Raw genomic sequence first — 19,827 nt, forward strand, 5'->3', positions numbered from 1 at the left:
GACCAATGTCATTCATAAACTTAGATTCTGAGGCTAGCAGACTTTCTAGTTAAGCAACAACATTTTAAAATACCAAAAATAAAAGAAGATAAAGTTCTATAAAGTTCTAAGTCACCCAATGGAACAGAAACAGAAAGATGTTATTCACTATGATTCCCTCATCCCAAGTCTGGCCCTCTACTACTTAGATCGTTGACTGCCCTCTTAAAACACAAAGTGAAGAATCTGCCTTAGACTTCACTCAGGGTTGAACAAGCTGCTGGACATGGCACTAGAACTTGCACTAGCCATGGAAGTAATATTATCTGTGGTGGCAATTCTAGACTGGGCTCTCTCTTCCTGATCTCTCAAAGCCTCTTCATACCACAGAGGGAAGGATCTAGGGTCACTTCCATTGATCTTGGCCAAAAACTCCAGGAAACTCATCTTGCTGGTCTCCGCGTGGGCCCGGGGACCCCAAAGAAATTCATAGCATGCAGGATCGCTGTTAGGCACCTGCCGGTACTCCAGGTAGCCCTCCTGCACCCACACTTTGGTGAGCAGCTCCCTGGGCTCCCCATAGACAAAGTGCTCCCTCCCAACATACACCCCCATCGCACTCAGCACTTCCCACACCTCCTCCTCAGGGACACAGTCGCCCTTCATAAAGATTATACTCAGGATAAATATCAGAAGGCCATTCTTGGGCATGCTCTGCCCATCGCTCAGCATCCCATCATAGGTGAGGCCCAGGGTGGTGACCAGGACATAGGAATGGTCGCTGGGGTCCACTTCCTTCACATCAATACCAAAGACCAGCTGCATGCACTCCGAGGCTTCACTGAAGATCACAGGGAAGTGGTCCTTGTAGTCTTCGGTGATGATATTCAGCATTTCTGTCTCTGTGGCCATCTCCTTGGTGCGATACTTGAGGAGCAGAAACGCTATCAGATCACCCACCTTGTCATTAATTGCATTTCTTGGAAAGGACTCAGCATCTGGCAGGGCCTGCGAGGTGCTCGGACCCTCCTCTTTTTGGCTGCTGGAGCCATTGTCGGATTGGCTCAATGGAGTAGAGACAACAGCAGTGGGGGACGGGGAGGGGGAGGCACTCGAAAGGCTCTGTGAAGGACTCAGGGTGTCAGAAAGAGTAAAAAGCTCCTCTGGGGAGCTCAAGCTCAGAGAACAGCTAAAGGAAAAGGAGGAGCAGGTGGAGGAAGATGAGGAATCATCCTCTTCCTCAGCCGTGGGAACACTTTGAGCCTGATGGTCTTCCTCAAGCATGTAGCGCCGTCGCTTTGGAGCACGAGGCATGACGACTGGTGTCAGGAAGCCGACTGGAGGGTGGGCAGGGGTGACAGGCGGGGACCTCGTACCTGGGGGAGAGAGGGAGTGTGAGCGAGAAAGGTACCCTGGGCATCTCTGACAAAGGCCACTTACAGGTCTCGTCTTAAGGGCTGCCCTCGGGCCTCACAGGGGCGCTCCTCCTGGGTGGCCTGTCCCCTGCCAACCTGAAGAAGGAAGTGAGGGAGCTCCTCAGGGTGCAGCCAGCACGGTCCCAGGTTCTGGGGCTGACAGGGCGGTGGGGTGACTTGGGTGTTGTGGGGTCTCCTCTGTTCTGGGAGGGGGAGCCCCTGGGTACACACTCAGGGCACGCACCTCCCCTTGACTCCTGGCGCTGCCTGGGCCTCCTCTGCTCTGTGCCCTGAGGACACGGTCCTCAGACCTGGGCCTTCACCTCCCGGGTCCTGGAGCCCCTGTAAGAGGAATGGAGGGCGCACCTCTTGTGTACACTGTGGCACAGCTCTGGGCCTTGGTGCTGGTAGGAGGATTGGGCCGGACTCTGTGAGGTCCCCCCAGTTCTGAGTTCTGGGGTGGGTGGTCCCCTCGGGGCTCGCTCGTCGTGCTCACTGTTCCCCTTAAGGGCCTGGACCCTCCCCTTTGCAGGCTGGAGGAGAAACTCAGAACAGGACCCCGAATCTGAACAGAAAGCAGTGAGGGGGCCCCACAGGTGGCCGCACCTGCCCAGGGCCTCCCGAGGGTCCTAGGATGGGGAGATGCTGGGTCCTCACCTCCTCCTCACATCCTGCCTGGCCTCCCAGCGCTGACCACAGGGGCAGGTTTCTGTTGAGGCCCCTGTTCCAGGGCTGGGGGTCTGCTCAGTCCTCCCTCGGGGTCCTGGGAGTCCACCTTCTGTGGACCTGAAGGCTCACCCCTCACACCAAACACCTGACCTCCTGAGGACCCCGACCCAGAGGTCAGGAAACATCTCATCTGCTGACCGTGCTCTGGCGCCTCCAAGGCCCCCGCGGAAGGGCAAAGGATCCCTCCCTGTGTTGGGGTCTAACGTCCTCAGTCCTTCCTTCCTCGCGTGCAGGCTGGACTCTGGGCAGGACCTGGGATTGTCCCGTCTGCCAGTGTGAGTCCCTGCTCCTTATACCAGGTCTCCAGTCTCTCCGAGACCCTGACGTCAGGACATCAGGACAGGCCTACCGTGCTCATCCCGCCCTGGGGCCTCCCACGGCCACCTGCAAGGGTGGTGATCTGGTGGGTCCCTTTTGTCCTCCCTCAGGGTCCCCTCAGTCCTGCTTAAGGGCCCTAACCTTAGTCCACCAGGGACCTGAAATTTTACCCTCTGTGCTCATGAGACCCCGTCCCTTATCCCAGGTCCCCAGCTTCTCTGAGACCCGGATGTCAGGAAGTGCTGCACATGCTCATCCTGCCCTATGGCCTCCCAGGGCCAGCTCTGTTCTGGAGTCCAGGCTCCCCTCAGTCCTCCCTCAGGGCCCTCACCTTGACTCCACGCAGGACCTGGGATTCTATCCCGTGCCCACCAGACACCCCGCCCCTTACACCCCCTCCCCAGCCTCTCTGAGACCCCGCCCCGTACTCCCCTCCCCAGCGTCTCTGAGACCCGGATGTCAGGAAGTGCTGCACGTGCTCATTCTGCCCTATGGCCTCCCAGGGCCAACTCTGTTCTGGGGTCCAGGCTCCCCTCAGTCCTCCCTCAGGGCCCTCACCTTGACTCCACGCAGGACCTGGGATTCTATCCCGTGCCCACCAGACACCCCGCCCCTTACACCCCCTCCCCAGCCTCTCTGAGACCCTGCACCTTATACCTGCTCCCCAGCCTCTCTAAGACCCGGATGTCAGGAATTGCTGCACGTGCTCATCCCAACCTGTGGCCTTCCAGGGACAACTCTGTTCTGGGGTTCAGGGTCCCCACTGTCCTCCCTCAGTGTCCTCACCTTGACACCCGGCAGGACATGGGATCCCCCCTTTGCCCGCCTGAGGCCCTGCCCCTTACCCCAGGTCTCCAGTCTCTCTAAGACTTGGATGTCAGGAAGTCAGGATAGGCCTAGGGTGCTCATCCAACCCCAGGGCCTCCCAGGGCCACCTGCAGGGACAGGGATGTGTGAAATCCCCTCTGACTGGAGTCCAGGGTGCCCCCAGTCTTCCCTTAGGGTCCTCACCTTGACTCTTAGCAGGTTCTGGGCCCTACTCTTTGCCCACCAGAGGCTGCACCCCTTATACCAGGTCCCCAGTCGCTCTGAGACCCAAAGGTTAAAAAATGCTACATGTGGTCATCCTGCCCCAGGGCCTCCCAGGTCCCCCTCTAATTGGACTCCAGGGTCCCCTCAGTCCTCCCTCAGGGTCCTCTCTTCGACTCCTGGCAGGACCCGGGATCCTCACGTCTGCCCACCTAAGGCCCCACCCCTTCCACCACGTCCCCAGTCTCTTGGAGACCCGGATGCGGAAATCAGGACCCGCTGTGTGGTGGCCATCCAGCTGCGGGGCCCCAGGGCTGACTGAGGGGGAGAAGTCTGTGGGGACTCCTCAGATTGGGGTCCAGGGTCCCCTCAGTCCTCCCTCAGGGCCCTCACCTTGACCACTGGTAGGACCTGGGATTCTCCCCTCTGCCCACCTGAAGCCCCACCCCTTGTACCAGGTCCCCAGTCTCTCTGAGACCCGGATGTCAGGAAATGCTACTTGTGGTCATCCCGCCCCAGGGCCTCCAAGGGCCCCCTCTGATTGGAGTCCAGTGTCTCCTCAGTCCTCCCTCAGTGTCCTCACCTTGAATACTGACAGTCCATGGGCCCTCTCTTCTGCTTACCTGAGTCCAGCCCCTTCAGATCAATGCCTTTCCCTCCTTGAGACCATCTCCCCCAGCAGAAGTCAGAGGCCACCATATCAGGCTACAGCTTTTTGGGGCCTCCCTACTTTTATAGCAGGGGCAGAGTAGGGCTAACTACTGTTCTGAGGTTGAAGGTCCCTTCTGTCCTTCCTCAGCGTCCTTGTCTTGACTCCTGGTATGTACTGGGACTCCTTTCTCTGCTGATCTGAAGACACATCCCTCTATCCAAGCCTCACTTCCCTGAGACCTGCATTCCCTGCTTCCCCAGAAGGAAGTCAGGGGCTTCCACATCCCTCTGACTTGGGGCCAATGGGAGCTGACTGCAGGGACAGGGACATGGGACCCCTCTCTTCTGGTTTGGGAGGTTCCTCCAATGCTCCTTCAAGATCTTCACCTTGACTCCTAGCAGGGCCTGAGACTCCTCCCTCTTGTGACCTGAGTATGTCCCCTTCCAGGCAATGCTCTCACTGCTCTGAGATCCCCAGGGCAAAACTGAGGGAGGCTCACAGCCTGACAGCTCTGCTAGGGGTCTCCCAGAGCTGTCATCAGGTGTGGAGCTGGATTGTCTGGACCTTCTGGGAGGATGCCCCCGCCTCAGTCCTCAATCCTGAGGGTCCTCAACTTGGCCCCTGGGTCCTTGGTTAAATGCTGGCTGGAAGAGCTCCCTCTCTGTCAGATCTGAGCATCTGGTCAGCAGCATCCCTTGTAGAGAATGATTCTCTAGCACAAACTAGATTCTAGCTGGGGAGGGTCAGAGAAGAAGCAAACCTTTCAATGGAGTCTCTTCACCAGCCAGCCAGACTTCAGAAACATTTTGTTCTAAAAGATTCATTTTCTGCACGGAAGAGGCTGAGCAGCAGCATTAGGGGAGGTCCTACTCATTTGAAATTATCTAACATTTCATAGTCCAGAGCACCAACTTTCATTTTCTTAACCCTCATTCCTAGTAAAAAAATATTTTTACATCTCTACCAAGTGTATATTTAGAATATATATAAAATTTCATGAAAGAATACCTACACTTAGTGTGTGGATCACTCTGATAGCTCCTGTTCTATTTCCAGTCCATTCTTTATCTTCTATGAAAATAATTTTTTGAAAAGCCAGTCCTCAGTCACTTGTCAAAAGTTCAGAAATAACAGAAGTAAAACCAATGAATCACTGGAGTAGTAATTAGTAAAAGTTTATTCTGTGCATGCCAAAAAGACAGTTTGTGAACACAGAGCACTCAAACCAAACATGGAATGAGGCTCAGGGGTATATTGTTATAAAGCAGCTTATATAGTGGGAAGGCAGTGCCTGTTTATTCTTCACAGTGGTTGGTTATAATATTTGAATTTTCTTAAATGATAGGGAATTGGTTAGTGATTACCTCATATCAATTTTGGGAAACAATGTAAGTTTTGCTTATGATTTCCAGAGGCATAAGCAAGAAATGACCCAGATCAAGTTAGTCCTGAAAAATAAGCTAAATTAAGCTTTGTTTGTATGACTAAATTGGTTTTATCTGCTCAGGGAATTTTTCAAGGTTAGTCTCCAGTTGTTTTTTATTTTAACACACTAAAATGGTTTCAGGTGGTTATTAGCACAGGCTTTGGGGCCCTACTACCTCAATCATCTCATCTCTCCTGTTGTCTCATACTATCCCAGGGCTACTGGTATCTGTGGTCAGAGGGCCTGCCTCTGGTTTGTGCAATGAAAAAGGCAGAAGTTTAAAATCTTTTCTCCTTACCCATCCTGCCATCGGCATCTCTGCAGCCTACAGCCCCTCCCCAACTTCCACGCTTCTCCCCACCCCTCCTCCCCAAACACAGGAAAGAGCTCATCACAGCCATCAGTCTTCCCCAGGGGTTTCTCAAGTTTTGTGGTTTAGATTTTGCTGTTGATTTCCGCCCCCCTCCTTTCTATAGTTATTGAGAGTTGATTTGGGGAGTGGAAGTCCGCAATCTGAACCTGATTGTCATCTTGGCATCTACAGGTAAGACACTAAATCAGTAAATAATTTAAGGATAATTCACATCTTTGTAATCTTCTGTTCCCCATTAATGAATATGTTTCACTGCTCGATTTATTTGGGACATCTGGCTGAATCAATAAGAAAGTTTTTATATTTGACTCCATTAATATCTTGTACATGTTTGTTAGGATTCTTTTTAGGTAATTTTCTTGACTTTGTTGCCATTGTGAATGAGGTATTCTCTATTTCATGTTCTAACTAGTTATTGCTTTTAGATGGCAAGCTTCTTGATTTTGCTATAATGATCTTCCATATACATTTCTCTGAAGTCTCTCAATCATTCAAATACTCCACATATTTTATAGATAATATTGTCACCAAATATTATCTTTCTTTTCAATATTCATATCTCTTTTTATTTTGACATTCATTGCTTTATGTGTCCCAGTGCAGTTTTGAACAGTAGAGGAGAGAACATTCATTTCTGTGTTGTCTGTCCCTGGCTTTAATGGAATTTCTTCTAGTATTTCACATTTAAGTGTGTTTGCAATAGACTTTAGGAAATTGAAGTTCTATTCTAATGTTAGCTTACTTTTTTTTTTAAAACCACAAACTTTTGTTGAATTTCTTTCAAAGGCTTTTATGTACCCATTGATGTGATCAAGTGTTTTTCCTCCTCTAATTTGTACAGGGAATTATAATTGAAAATATTTTCTAATGTTAAATCATATTTTTATTCCTCAGACACAGCCCGTTTGTTCATTTAAATCACTGCTATGTTGAATATGATATTAAATTATTTAGAATATTTGCTGCTGTGTGAGTGAGCATGGCTTAAGTGTTCTTTTCATGGGGTGTTCTCATCTGGTTTTCAAATCAAGGAGCAATAGCCTGGCAAAATGAGTTGAATAATTGACCCCTTTTATATGCTTTGGAAGAGTTTACATAAGATGGTAATTTGTTTCTCCCTGACTATTTGGTAAAACTGGCTTCCAAAACTGCCTTGTGCTGGAACATTTGATGGTAGCTTGAGTTTTGAATACTGTTTCAGTTTATATTGTTTGATTAATAATAATTAATTGACCACTTTTAAGTGGTCAATTTCACTTATGATTTCAAATTTAATGGCATGATATTTATAATAAAAACTTTTTATTAGAGAAATTATCAAACATATACAACAATAAAGAGAACCCAGTTCTCTTTATTCTATAATATAATGAACCCAGTATACCTGACACTCAGCATCAACAAGCTTCAATACAATCTGGTTCCAGTTGTACCCTCACCTTCCCCCATTTCTTGCTACTGGAGTAATTTGAAGCGTATTCAAAACATCATACCATTTTATTTCTAAGTTTTTCATATGACTTCATAAATGATATACTCTTTATGATATATAAATCCAATATAATACTTTTCTAAAAACTTAAATAAGTAATCTTCAAATGCCCAGGTATTTTTCATATTTACCTAGCAGATATATACTTTAAAAAAATTAGTTTCTTTGAATCAGTGTCTGAATAGGATCTAATCACTACAGTTGTTTTTTATGTCTCTTAAGTCTTTTTTAATCTGTAATTCCTTCCCTTTTACCCCCTTTTCCTTGCAATTAATTGTTTTGAAAAAAAAGAGAAAGGATTTGTGTTTTGTTTAGTTTCTCACAGTATGAATTTTGCAAAATGCAACATTTGTGGTGTCCCTTAACATATTCTTCAGACCTTACTTTCTGACACTACAACATACCCCAGGCTCATTTTGTATATCTACTGCCTTAGTTCTAGAATCAGCCATTTCTCCAAAGAGCCCTAGTTGTTTTTATTAGATGATGATTTTAAGAAACTTAGATCCACCTGGACAAAACTATAATTCAAAAAGATACATGCACCCCTGTGTTCATAGCAGCACTATTCACAATAGCCAAGACATGGAAACAACCTAAATGTCCATTGACAGATGAATGGATAAAGAAGATGTGGCACATATATACAATGGAATATTACTCAGCCATAAAAAAGAATGAAATAATGCTATTTGCAGCAACATGGATGCAACTAGTGATTATCATACTAAGTGAAGTATGTCAGAAACAGAAAGATAAATACCATATGATATCACTTATATGTGGAATCCAAAATATGGCATAAATGAACCTATCTACAAAACAGAAACAGACACACAGACATAGAGAACAGACTTGTGGTTACCAAGGGGGAGGGGGTGGGGGAGGGAAAGACTAGGAGTGTGGGATTGGCAGATGTAAACTATTGTATATAAGATGGACAAACAACAAGGTCCTACTGTATAGCACAGGGAACTGTATTCAATATCCTGTGGTAAACCATAATGGAAAAGAGTATAAAAAAATATATGTGTGTATAACTGAGCCACTGTTTTGCACAGCAGAGATTGGCACAACATTGTAAATCAACTGTACTTCAGTTTAGAAAAATAAAATTAAGAAACTGGGCTTCCCTGGTGGCGCAGTGGTTGAGAGTCCGCCTGCCGATGCAGGGGACGCGGGTTCATGCCCCAGTCCGGGAAGATCCCACATGCCGCGGAGCAGCTGGGCCCGTGAGCCATGGCCGCTGGGCCTGCGCGTCCGGAGCCTGTGCTCCGCAACGGGAGAGGCCACGACAGTCGAGAGGCCCGCGAACCACAAAAAAAAAAAAAAAGAAAGAAAGAAAAAGAAACTTAGGGGCTTCCCTGGTGGTGCAGTGGTTAAGAATCCACCTGCCAATGCAGAGGACACGGGTTCAAGCCCTGGTTCAGGAAGATCTCACATGCGACAGAGCAACTAAGCCTATGCACCGCAACTACTGAGCCTGCACTCTAGATCCCACATGCCACAATTACTGAAGCCCATGTGCCTAGATCCCGTGTTCCACAGCAAGAGAAGCCACCACAATGAGAAGCCCACAGACTGAAATGAAGAGTAGCCCTTGCTCGCTGCAGTTAGAGGAAGACTGAACACAGCAATGAAGACCCAATGCAGCCAAAAATAAATAAATTAAATAAATTTAAAAAAAAAGAAACTTAGATCTCAGTGCTAGGTATGCTTGTTGCTACTGGGAAGTTGTTACTTATATGCCCTCTCAAGTAGCAAAACAATGAAATATGTAAGTGTATATTAAGCTGTGTGTGTACACATACCCATGAATATTTATATTTGTAGCCATCTGTAGCTATATAAAGGTGAATGTGAGTTTATGCTGATGTTTCCAACTCTAATCCATTATCACATTATCCTCCCCTTGCTTACTTGTAACATCCCACTCTAATAATGAGAAACCTGACTCCCACTATCCGCCAATCTATTTAATTAATTGTTCAATTCCAGTATACATGGATAGTGGTTTCAGAATTGTGAAACTGTACTACTGTGGGAAACAACTGTACCAACTAGGGTACAAAACTTATGTGCAGTTTCTTTTGACTTTAATCTTATAATATTCATCTCTAAAGTTACTTAGGGCAGCAACTTTCCCTTCATAGTTTTCAGTGAGGTTGTTTCATACATTTTTAATGCATTTAGAATATTTTGCCACATTCCGCAATCCAACCTGGGATTCCTTGACCGCCTAAATTAATTATTTTTATTTTCATGCATTATGACTGTCAAGTTCTTTTTTGACTAATACATACTGTCATGTATTCACCATTACAGTATCATTAACAATAGCTTCACTGCCCTAATAAATCCCCTTTGTTAAACTATTTAAACCATTTTTTATATGTTTACCATTTCTATGATCTGTTTCCCTTTCCAGAATGTGATATAAATGGAATCACACACTCTCTACTCTTTTGGAACTGGCTTATTTCACTTAATAATATGCATGTAAGATTTATTCATGTCTTTGCACATCTTGTAATTCTTTTTTTATTGATGAATAGCGTTCCATTGTAAGGTTGTAACACAGTTTGTTTATCCATTCATTTGTTGAAGGACATCTTGGTTGCTTACAGTTTTGCACGATGTGCAGGTTTTTGTGTGGACATAAGTTTTTAAATCAGTTGGGTAAATATCCAGGAGTATGCTTGCTGGATCTTATGGTAAGACTATGTTCAGTTTTTAAAGAAAATGCCAAATTGTCTTCCAAAGTGGATGTACCATTTTGCATTCCTACCAGAAGTGAATGAGAGTTCTCTTTTACTCTGCATTCTCATCAGCTATTGGGCTTGTAAGTTTTTTTCAATTTTAGACATTCCAGTAGGTAGAGGTATCTCATTGTTTAATTTGCAATTCCCTAATAACAAATTATATTCAGCATCTTTTCCTATGCTTGTTTTCCACCTGTATATTTTCTTTGGTGAGATATCTGCTTAGATATTTTGCCTAGTTTTTAAATGAGTTGTTTGTTTTCTATTGTTGAATTTTAAGAGTTCTCTGTATTTTGTATGCAAGCCTTTTATCAGATAGATATTTTGCAACTATTTTCTCCCAGTGTATGTCTCGTCTTTCCATTCTCTTAATAGTCTTTCACAGAGTTCACATTTTAAATTTTTTTTTTAAATCTAACTTATCAATTTTTCCTTTCATTGATCATGCTTTTGGTGTTGTATTTTAAAAACTCATCACTGAATCTAAGGTCATGTAAGTTTTCTCCTATGTTTTCTTATGGAGATTTTATAGTTTCTTCAGTTTACATGTAGGTCTACGGGTTATTTGGTGTTAATTTTTGTGAAACGTATAAAATTTTGTCTAGATTTATACCTAGATTTTGTTAGATTTATACCTAGTTATTTTATTTTGGGGAGAGTATTGTAAATGTTATTTTTTGTGTGTAAATGTTATTTTAAATTTAAAAGTCCTTTTATTCATTGCCAGTATATAGAAAAGCAATTGACTTTTTAAATATTAATCCTGTTTCCTGTGGCATTGCTACAGTCACTTTTTAGTTCCAAGAGTTTTTTGTTTTTGTTATCAATTCTATGGGATTTTCTACATAGACAAACATTTCTTCAGTGAACAAAGGAAACATAATTTTTCCTTCCCCAATTATACATCTTATCCTTCTTTTCTTTCCTTTCCTTTCCTTGTTGTGCTAGCTAGAACTTTCAGTACAACATCGAATAGGAGATCTCAGAGGAGACATCCTTGCCTTTTTCCTGATCATAGGTGGCAAGCATTGAGGAAATTTCCATCTATTCCTAGTTTACTGAGACTACTTTTATCATGAATTTGTGGTGCATTTTATCAAATGCTTTTTCTGCATCAGTTGATATGATAATATGATATTTTTTCTTTAGCTTGTTGATGTCATAAATTTCATTAATTGATCTTTTAATGTTAAAGTAGTTTTGGATACCTGGAATAAATCTCACTTTGTCATGGTGTATAATTATTTTTATCCATATTGGACTTGATTTGCTTATATTTTATTGAAGGTAATTGGATCTATGTTCATGAGAGATATTGGTCTGTAGTTTTCCTTTCTTGTAATATCTTTAACTGGTTTTGGTGTTAGGGTAATGGTCTCACAGAATGAGTTAAGAGTGTTCCCTCTGCTTTATTTTTTGGAAGATTCTGTGGAGGATTGCTGTTAATTCTTCTTTAAAAGTTTGGTAGAATTCACCAGTGAAACCATTTTGGCCTAGTGATTTCTCTTTTGAAGGATATTAATTACTGATTTAGTTTATTTAGTAGATATAGGTTTATTCAGGTTACCTTTTTTACCTTTGTGTGAGTTCTTATGGTTTATGTCATTGAAGATAAGTTTATCTAATGTATTAAATTTGTGGACATAGAATTGTCATAGTATTCCTTCATTTCCTTATATTGGTCATCTATGTCATCTAATTTTTTTATTAGCCTTGCTAGAAGATTATCAATTTTGTTGATCTTTTCAGATAACTAGTTTTGGTTTCACTGATTTTCTATATTGTTTTCCTGTTTTTAATTTCATTGATTTCTGCAGAAATTCTTATTTCTTTTCTTCTGCTTGCCTTTGGCTTAATTTGCTCTTCTTTCTCTAGACTCCTAAGGTGTAATCTTAGGTTTTGATTTTAGATCTTTTTTTCTCTAATACATTAAGTGCTATAAATTTATCCCTAAGCACTATTTTTGCTATATTCCACAGTTTTTTATTATTTGCATTTTTGGTAACAATTCAAAATATTAAAACATTTATATTGGGGCTTCTTCACTGACCCAGAGGTATTTGGATGTGTATTGTTTAATTTATGAATTAAATTCTCTTTCTTCTCCTTCCTCCGATATTCCAGTTACTTAAATATTACACCTTCTGAAATTGTCCCACCATTCTTGGATATTCTGTTTTGTTTTGTTTTTTCCCTTTTTTTTTTTTTCATTTTTTTAGATTTCAATTTAGGGGATTTCTATTGACATATTTTTAAACTTACTGATTCTTTCCTCAGCTATGTACAGTCTGTTGAGCTCACCAAAAGCATTCTTAGTTTATGTTACAGTGGTCTTTTTCTAGCATTTCCTTTCAAATCTTTCTTAGACTTCCCATATCACAGCTTACATCTGCTTACTATCTGTCTTGCATATTGTCTCCTTTTTCAATTACAGCCCTTGACATATAAGTCATAATTATTTTAAATTCCCTGTCTGATAATTTCCACATCTTTGTCATATCTGAGTCTGTTTCTGATGCTTGCTTTGTCTCTTCAGACTATTTTTTCTTGCCTTTTAGCATGCCATGTAATCTTTTTTTGAAATGCCAGACACATTATATTGGACAGTAGGAACTGAAGTAAATTGGCCTTTATAGTGTGAGGTTTTATGTCAGTTTGGCTAGTATTGCACCTGTAGATGCCAGAGGCTTAAAGTTCATCTACATCCTTTTTTTCCCTCTTCTGTTGTTTTTGGGTTTCCCTAGGAACTGCATCTTAAATAGATTCTTGTCTTGCAGTTCTTTCAGCTATAATCTACTGTTGTCATTATAATGGAGACATTGATATAGAGGGGACAGGAGAAAGAAGACTTCTATAATACTATGATTGAATCTCAGTCTTTTAGTATATCTATTTTTCTGGGCTGTGTCCTTCAGAAATTTTTCTTACTGCCCCTCCCAGCTTAGGTGAGACAAGAATGCTAGAGGTAGCTGGAGTAGGTTAATTGCCCTTCTGCCTACATGAGATAAGACTTTGGTAAACTCTTTTTTACTAGAGAGTTCATCTTTGTTATGGAGAATGCACTATGTGTATTTAAAAAATGGTAGCTTGCCCCTCCCAATGCCAAAGACATGAGGTGATTTTTCTTGACTATTCACTATGAAAATCTGATGGGATTCTTGGAGGTAAAAGCTATAAAAAGTATAGTGCTCCCTTAAGACTACAGATTCTGGAGTTTCTTCGTCTCATGCTAGTTTATATTCAGCCTCCAGAAAACGCTCAATGTTTCCATTGTTGAAAGATAAACTGAGGCATATTTAAAATTGTAACACTTTATTTGATCAAAAATAAATTTGAACTGGGCAGCACTAAACTGGAAGTGGTTAGGAGTACTTCATTGACAGGAGTTCAGGAAAAGCCTTTTATATTGAAAAGGTAGAAGCAAAGTAAGAAAATTGTTGATTGGCTATAGCTTAAGGCCTAGTTGGCTATTTGTGATTGGTTATTTTTAGATTTCAATTTTGTAACCTTGAGGTATGTATAGGTTTAGATTTTGGTTTTGTTACATAGGCTGCCATGGTGTTGGAGCCACCTCAGTCTAAAGGCCTCCTTGTTTAATTAATGTAATGCCATTTAAGTGTTCCTACCAATTTATAGCTCCATGACTTCTACTACTGGTAAGCTGCTCTCAGCTGTGTTTGTCTTTATTCACCTTTCTTTCCCAATTTTGGAGTGGCAGTTTTATGTGTAACCTCAGTTATCTGATGAGTCTAAGAAAAATGATTGATTTTCAGTTTATTCAGCATTTTCCTTACTGTAATGATGGAAGTGAAAACTTCTAAGTACTTTACATGTGACAGCTGAAAATGAAAGTGTACTACTTTTTTTTTTTTTTTTTTTTTTGCGGTACGTGGGCCTCTCACTGTTGTGGCCTCTCCTGTTGCAGAGCACAGGCTCCGGACACACAGGCTCAGCAGCCATGGCTCATGGGTCCAGCCGCTCCTTGGCATGTGGGATCTTCCCAGACCAGGGCACGAACCTGTGTCCCCTGCATTGGCAGGCGGACTCTCAACCACTGTGCCACCAGGGAAGCCCGAAAGTGTACTACATTTTTAATGAAAATTTTAAACTTTATTTTGACAAGTTAAAAAAATTACATAGTTAGAAAATAATGATACAGATACCCATGTACCCACTACCAGATTTTTATTTTGAACAGACCATTATAACCACATCTTAAGGCTTAATTTGAAGGACTGAGACCTCAGGCCAGTCTATTGGAATCTTTTTACATCTGCACAAGGGTGATCCAGTGTTATCCAAGAGAAAAGGTTTGGCTTCAATAGGTCACTAGGTTATTTCCATGTTTTGCTGTTGTAAGCCCTGGCAGTAACCTTGAATGCATGTTATTTTGCATATATGAGAATACATCTTTAGAATGATTTCATAGTAGTGGAATGTTTCTAGGTCAAAGACTATGTGTATTTTCTATTCTTCAGTCAATGTTGGTAATATATTAGTGATTTATTTCCTAAAATATTGTCCATTTAATATGAATTGTCAAGTCTTCTGGCTAAAAGTTGTTTATTGTATTATCTTAAGATTTAAATTCTCTAATATATTTTTATATGTCACCTTTTCTTTTTCATGTCCATTCGAATTTTATTTCTCAAGACTTGCCAGAGATGTGTTAACTTATTTTTAATAACTACCTTAATGTTTAAGTTTATTAAGTTTTTCTTGTTTGTGTATTTTCTATTTTATTAGTATCTGATATTATTTTGATTATTTCCTTCATCTTATATTTCTTTGGTTAACATTGATGTTCTTTTTCTAGCTTATTGAATTGAATATAGAATTTATTTAATTTCAGTGTTTTTTGTTTTCTGAATAATTTCTAATGAATGCATTTGAGTATAAATTTTCTCAGAATATTGTTATTTGCATGTATCCCATATTTGCATGCATCCCATAGGTGTTCATATATAATGATCTCATTGTCTTTCATGCTCATGCATTCAGATATTTTATTTTTGATTTCCTCTTTACCCAAGAGTTATTTTAAAGTACAGTGGTATTTTCCAGGTGCTTTGTTCATCCATCCATTCATCTATCTATCTATCTATTTATCTATCATTCATCCATCTATTTCACTATCAGTCTATCATATGTTTGCTTAGTTTTGCTGTCCATTATCGTAAAAGAACATGACTTATATGTTTCTATTTGAGGAAATTGAGGAATTTTTTTGTTTTTTTAGTTTCCTAGTACATTATCAACTTTTGCAAATGTCCCATGAACATTTGAAATGGATATATTTTTTTTAGTTTGTGTGATCTGTCTATTATATATACTTAAGTATCTATCATCTATTGTTTGTCTATCATCTAGCTACAGTAAGCCCAAGCTTATGTAACAAAGAAATCCTGAAACATAATGACTTAAGGAAAATAATTTTAATTTCTCTTTCATACAACAATCCTAACTGATATAACACATGTTTGGGGACAGCATTGATTCACCTGGTCATTCTGGAACTCACAATCTTTCCATTTTGCTGCTTTACTATCCCTGAAATGTTTGCCCTTGTTTGCATGATTTGAGCTGGAACTCAAGCACTTTTTTTCTTTCTATAATTTCATTAACTCAGGCAAAATTTGCACACATAATAGCTGCTTATTCCATTCAAAAGAACTTAGTTACATGGCCTCACATGGGTGAAAGGAAGGCTGGAAATGGAAACTAACTGCCTAGCTAAGTGTAGCATCCATCACAATATATATTTACATTTGTATGCTTTTGTACATATGATATTTATCAATTCATATATTTCTATTATTAGTTTTACCTCTTTAACCTGTTCATTTCTGAGAAAGAATTGTTAAAATTCCAGCTATAATTGTGTATGTATCCATTTTTCCTTGTATTTCTGATATATTTTGCTTTGTACATTTTGAAGGGACATTGTTAGGTGAACAGATGTTAAGGATTATCAAAAACTATACATTTCAAACATGTTTAATGTTTTTTACCTTGACATCTACTCTGTATGTTGATAATATTGTCCCTAGTGTTTCCTTTGTTTTGGCATTTGCCCTGAGTATATTTTCCATCCATTTATTTTCCTACTTTCTTAACCATTTTGTTTTAGCAATGTCATGGAAATTGCATGTAACAAGATTTCTTTTTTAAATAAATCTGTCTTTTTTTAAAAATGGGATAAATTTAATCACTTCAGCTATATTTAAATCACACATATATTTGGTGTAATTTTTATAACAGCTTTATTGATATATAGTACCTTAAAATTCACATACCATATATATATATAATACCATATAATTCACCTATGTATAATTCCATGATTTTTAGTATACTCACAGAGTTGTGCAACCATCATCACAATCAATTTTAGAACATTTTTATCACCCCAAAAGAAACCCCATACACTTTAGTTATTACTCCCAAACCTGTCTCATCCCTGCTATACATAGAACACTCATCTACATTCTGTCTCTATAGATTCGACTCCTCTGGACATTCATTTAAGTAGAATCATATAATATGCAATCTTTTGTGGCTGGCTTCTTTCATGTAGCATAATGTTTGCAAGGTTCATCCATGACGGAAAATGCATCAGTACTTCATTCCTTTTTATGGCTGAATAATAATCCATTGTATGGATAGACCACATTATTTAATCCGTTCATCCATTGATGGATATTTGGGTTGTTTCTAACTTTTGGTTGTTATGAACAATGCCACTCTAAACACACATGTACAAGTTGTTTGCTCATATGTTTTTACTTCTCTTGGGCATATACCTAGGAGTAGAATTTCTGGACCAGATGATAACTCTATGTTTAACTTTTTGAGGAAATGCCAAACTGTTTTCCAAGGTAGCTGCACTATTTTACATTCCCACTAGCAGTGTATAATGGTTCCAATTACTTCACATACTCACCAACACTTGTTATTATTTGATATTTTGACTGTAGCCATCCTGAGTGTGAAGTGGTATCTCATTGTGGTTTCAATTTGCATTTCCCTGATGACTATTTATATTGACCATCTTTTCATGTGCTTATTGTACATGTGTATATCTTCTTTGGGTAAATCTGTTTAAATCCTGTGCTCATTTTTAAATTGAGTTGTTTATTTGTTTTTGAGCTGTAAGTGTTCTTTTTTATTTTCTTTTTAAACATCTTTATTGGAGTATAATTGCTTTACAATGTTCTGTTAGTTTCTGCTGTATAACAAAGTGAATCAGCTATATGTATACATATATCCCCATATCCCCTCCCTCTTGTGTCTCCCTCCCACCCTCCCTATCCCACCCCTCTAGGTGGTCACAAATCACCGAGCTGATCTCCCCATGTGATGCAGCTTCTTCCCACTAGTTTTATGTATTCTAGATACATGATATCAGATACATGATGTGCACATATTTTCTCCCATGGGTCGTCTTTTCACTTTCTTGATAGTGTCCTTTAAAGTGAAAAGGTTTTACTTTTGAGGAAGTCTAATTTATCTACTTTTTCTTTTGTTGCTTGTGGTTTTTATGTCATATCAAGAAAACATTGTCACATCCAAGGCCATGAAAATTTGTGCTTATGTTTTCTTCTAAGGTTTTATAGTTTAGCTTTTACATGTAGGTTTTTGTTCCATTTTGAGTTAATTTTTGTATATGGAGTGAGGCCATGGTCCCACTTCATTTTTTTGCACATAGCTATCTAGTTGTCCCAGGACAATTTATTGAAAAGACTGTTCTTTCTTTATTGATTAGTGTTGGCATCTGTGTCAAAAATCAGATGAACATAGAGGTATAAGTTTACTTCTGGACTCTCAATTCTATTCCATTGATCTATATGTCTGTCTTTGTGCCAATACTATACTGTTTCTATTACTGTAGATTTGTAATACATTTAAAAATTGGGAAGTGTGAGTCCTCCAACTTTATTCTTCTCTTTTAAGAATGTTTTGGTTATATGGGGTCCCTTATGATTCCATACAAATTATAGGATGAACTTTTTCATTTCTGGAAAGAATGCAGTTGGCATTTTGATAGGGAATATATTGAACCTGTAGCTGAATTTGTGTAGCCTTGCCATCTTAACACTACTAAGTCTTCCAGTCCATGAACACAACATGTCTTTCCATTTATTCAAGTCTTGTTTATTTTCTTTCAGCAATGTTTTTTAGTTTTCAGTGGATAGATATTATACTTCCTTGGATAAATTTATTCATAGGTTTTAAATTATTTTTGATACTGTTTTAAGTGGAATTGCTTCTTAATTTCACTTTCAGATTGTTCATTGCTGGTGTATAGGAATACAATTTATTTTTTAATATTAATGTTATAACCTGAACTTGTTTATTTTAGTAGTTTTTCACTCCACAGGATTTTCTAAATGCAATACCATGTCATTAACAAATAAATTTAGTTCTACTTCTTCCTTTCCAGTCTAGATGTACCTTTTATTTCTTTTTCTTATCTAATTTATCTGACTAGAAATGACAGTACAATGTTGAATGGAAGTAGCAAAAGTAGACATTCTTGTCCTATCCCTGATTAATGAAGAAATTATTCAATCTTCCACTATTAAGCACTCTGTTAGCTGATTATATGTTAATGACAGCATGTAATAGGATCTTTTTAAAAATTCCAGTATGACAGGTCCTGCCATTTGATTGGATTAGTTAATCCATTTATACTTAGTGTCATTATTGACTCACTGGAATTATGCCTATATGTTACTTTTTGTTTTCTATAAGTCTCATTTTTCCATGTCCCTTTATTCATCCTTTATTTCTTTCTTTTGCGTTAAGTGCATATTTTATAATATAAAATTAATTTCTTTAATGATTTTTTACTATATTCTTTGAGTTATTTCCTGTTTGCCTTAGAGCTTACAATATATGTTGTAAATTATCAGAATTTCCTTTAGACTATCCTTAATTCCAGTGATATATAGAAACATTACTCCTATATAGCTCTATTCGTTTTTCTCCCTCTTGTGATATTTATCTTATACATATTATATCGATATCTGGTAAAAACTCAACAGTACATTGCTATAATTATTGCTTTATATATTTATGTATTTTAAAGAAGATGAGAGATGAAAGGAGTGCAATTATATATTAATAGTATGTGTTATACTAACCTTCTCATTTATCATATTGTTTCTCTTTGTTTCTGTGGATTCAAGTTATCATCTGGTGTCATTTCCTTAACCCAATACAGCTTTGATTCTACCCACTTCTTTGGTGCTATTATGGGCAAATATATTACTTTTCTTTGTCATAGTTTCAATAATACCATTAGATTCATATTGTTTTATATAATTGTTTTCTAAATCAGTTAAGAAAAGAGGAAACGTCCATTTATACTGAATTTTATAATTTCCTTTTTTGGTAGTCTTTCCTTCTTTAAGTGGGTTTGAATTATTGTTTGGGTTCATATTTTTTCAACCTGAAGATCTTCTTTTAGTATTTTTGTAAGGTAGGTCTACTAGCAATGAAATTCCTCAATTTGGGGGGCAAGAGCAAGATGGCAGAGAAGGGAACTTCCCTGGTGGTCCAGTGGGTAAGACTCCATGCTCCCATTCAGGGGGCCTGGGTTCAATCCCTGGTCAGGGAACTAGATCCTGCATGCATGCTGCAACTAAGA

The 19,827-nt window shown here is 39.6% G+C and overlaps 1 protein-coding gene across 1 annotated transcript; it reads right to left on the reverse strand.

Moving 5' to 3' along the window:
- Nucleotides 1–237: 237 nt before the first annotated feature.
- Nucleotides 238–1,293, reverse strand: LOC309839884 (melanoma-associated antigen 10-like; the record flags this gene model as incomplete). The annotated part of the gene is made up of 1 exon (XM_082681860.1): nucleotides 238–1,293. One exon carries the CDS (start codon nucleotides 1,291–1,293, stop codon nucleotides 238–240), a length of 1,056 nt encoding a protein of 351 aa, XP_082537986.1.
- Nucleotides 1,294–19,827: the final 18,534 nt, after the last annotated feature.

This window comes from Grampus griseus (assembly GCF_964374135.1).
Source record: "Grampus griseus genome assembly, chromosome: X".
In the NCBI taxonomy this organism is placed as follows: domain Eukaryota; kingdom Metazoa; phylum Chordata; class Mammalia; order Artiodactyla; family Delphinidae; genus Grampus; species Grampus griseus.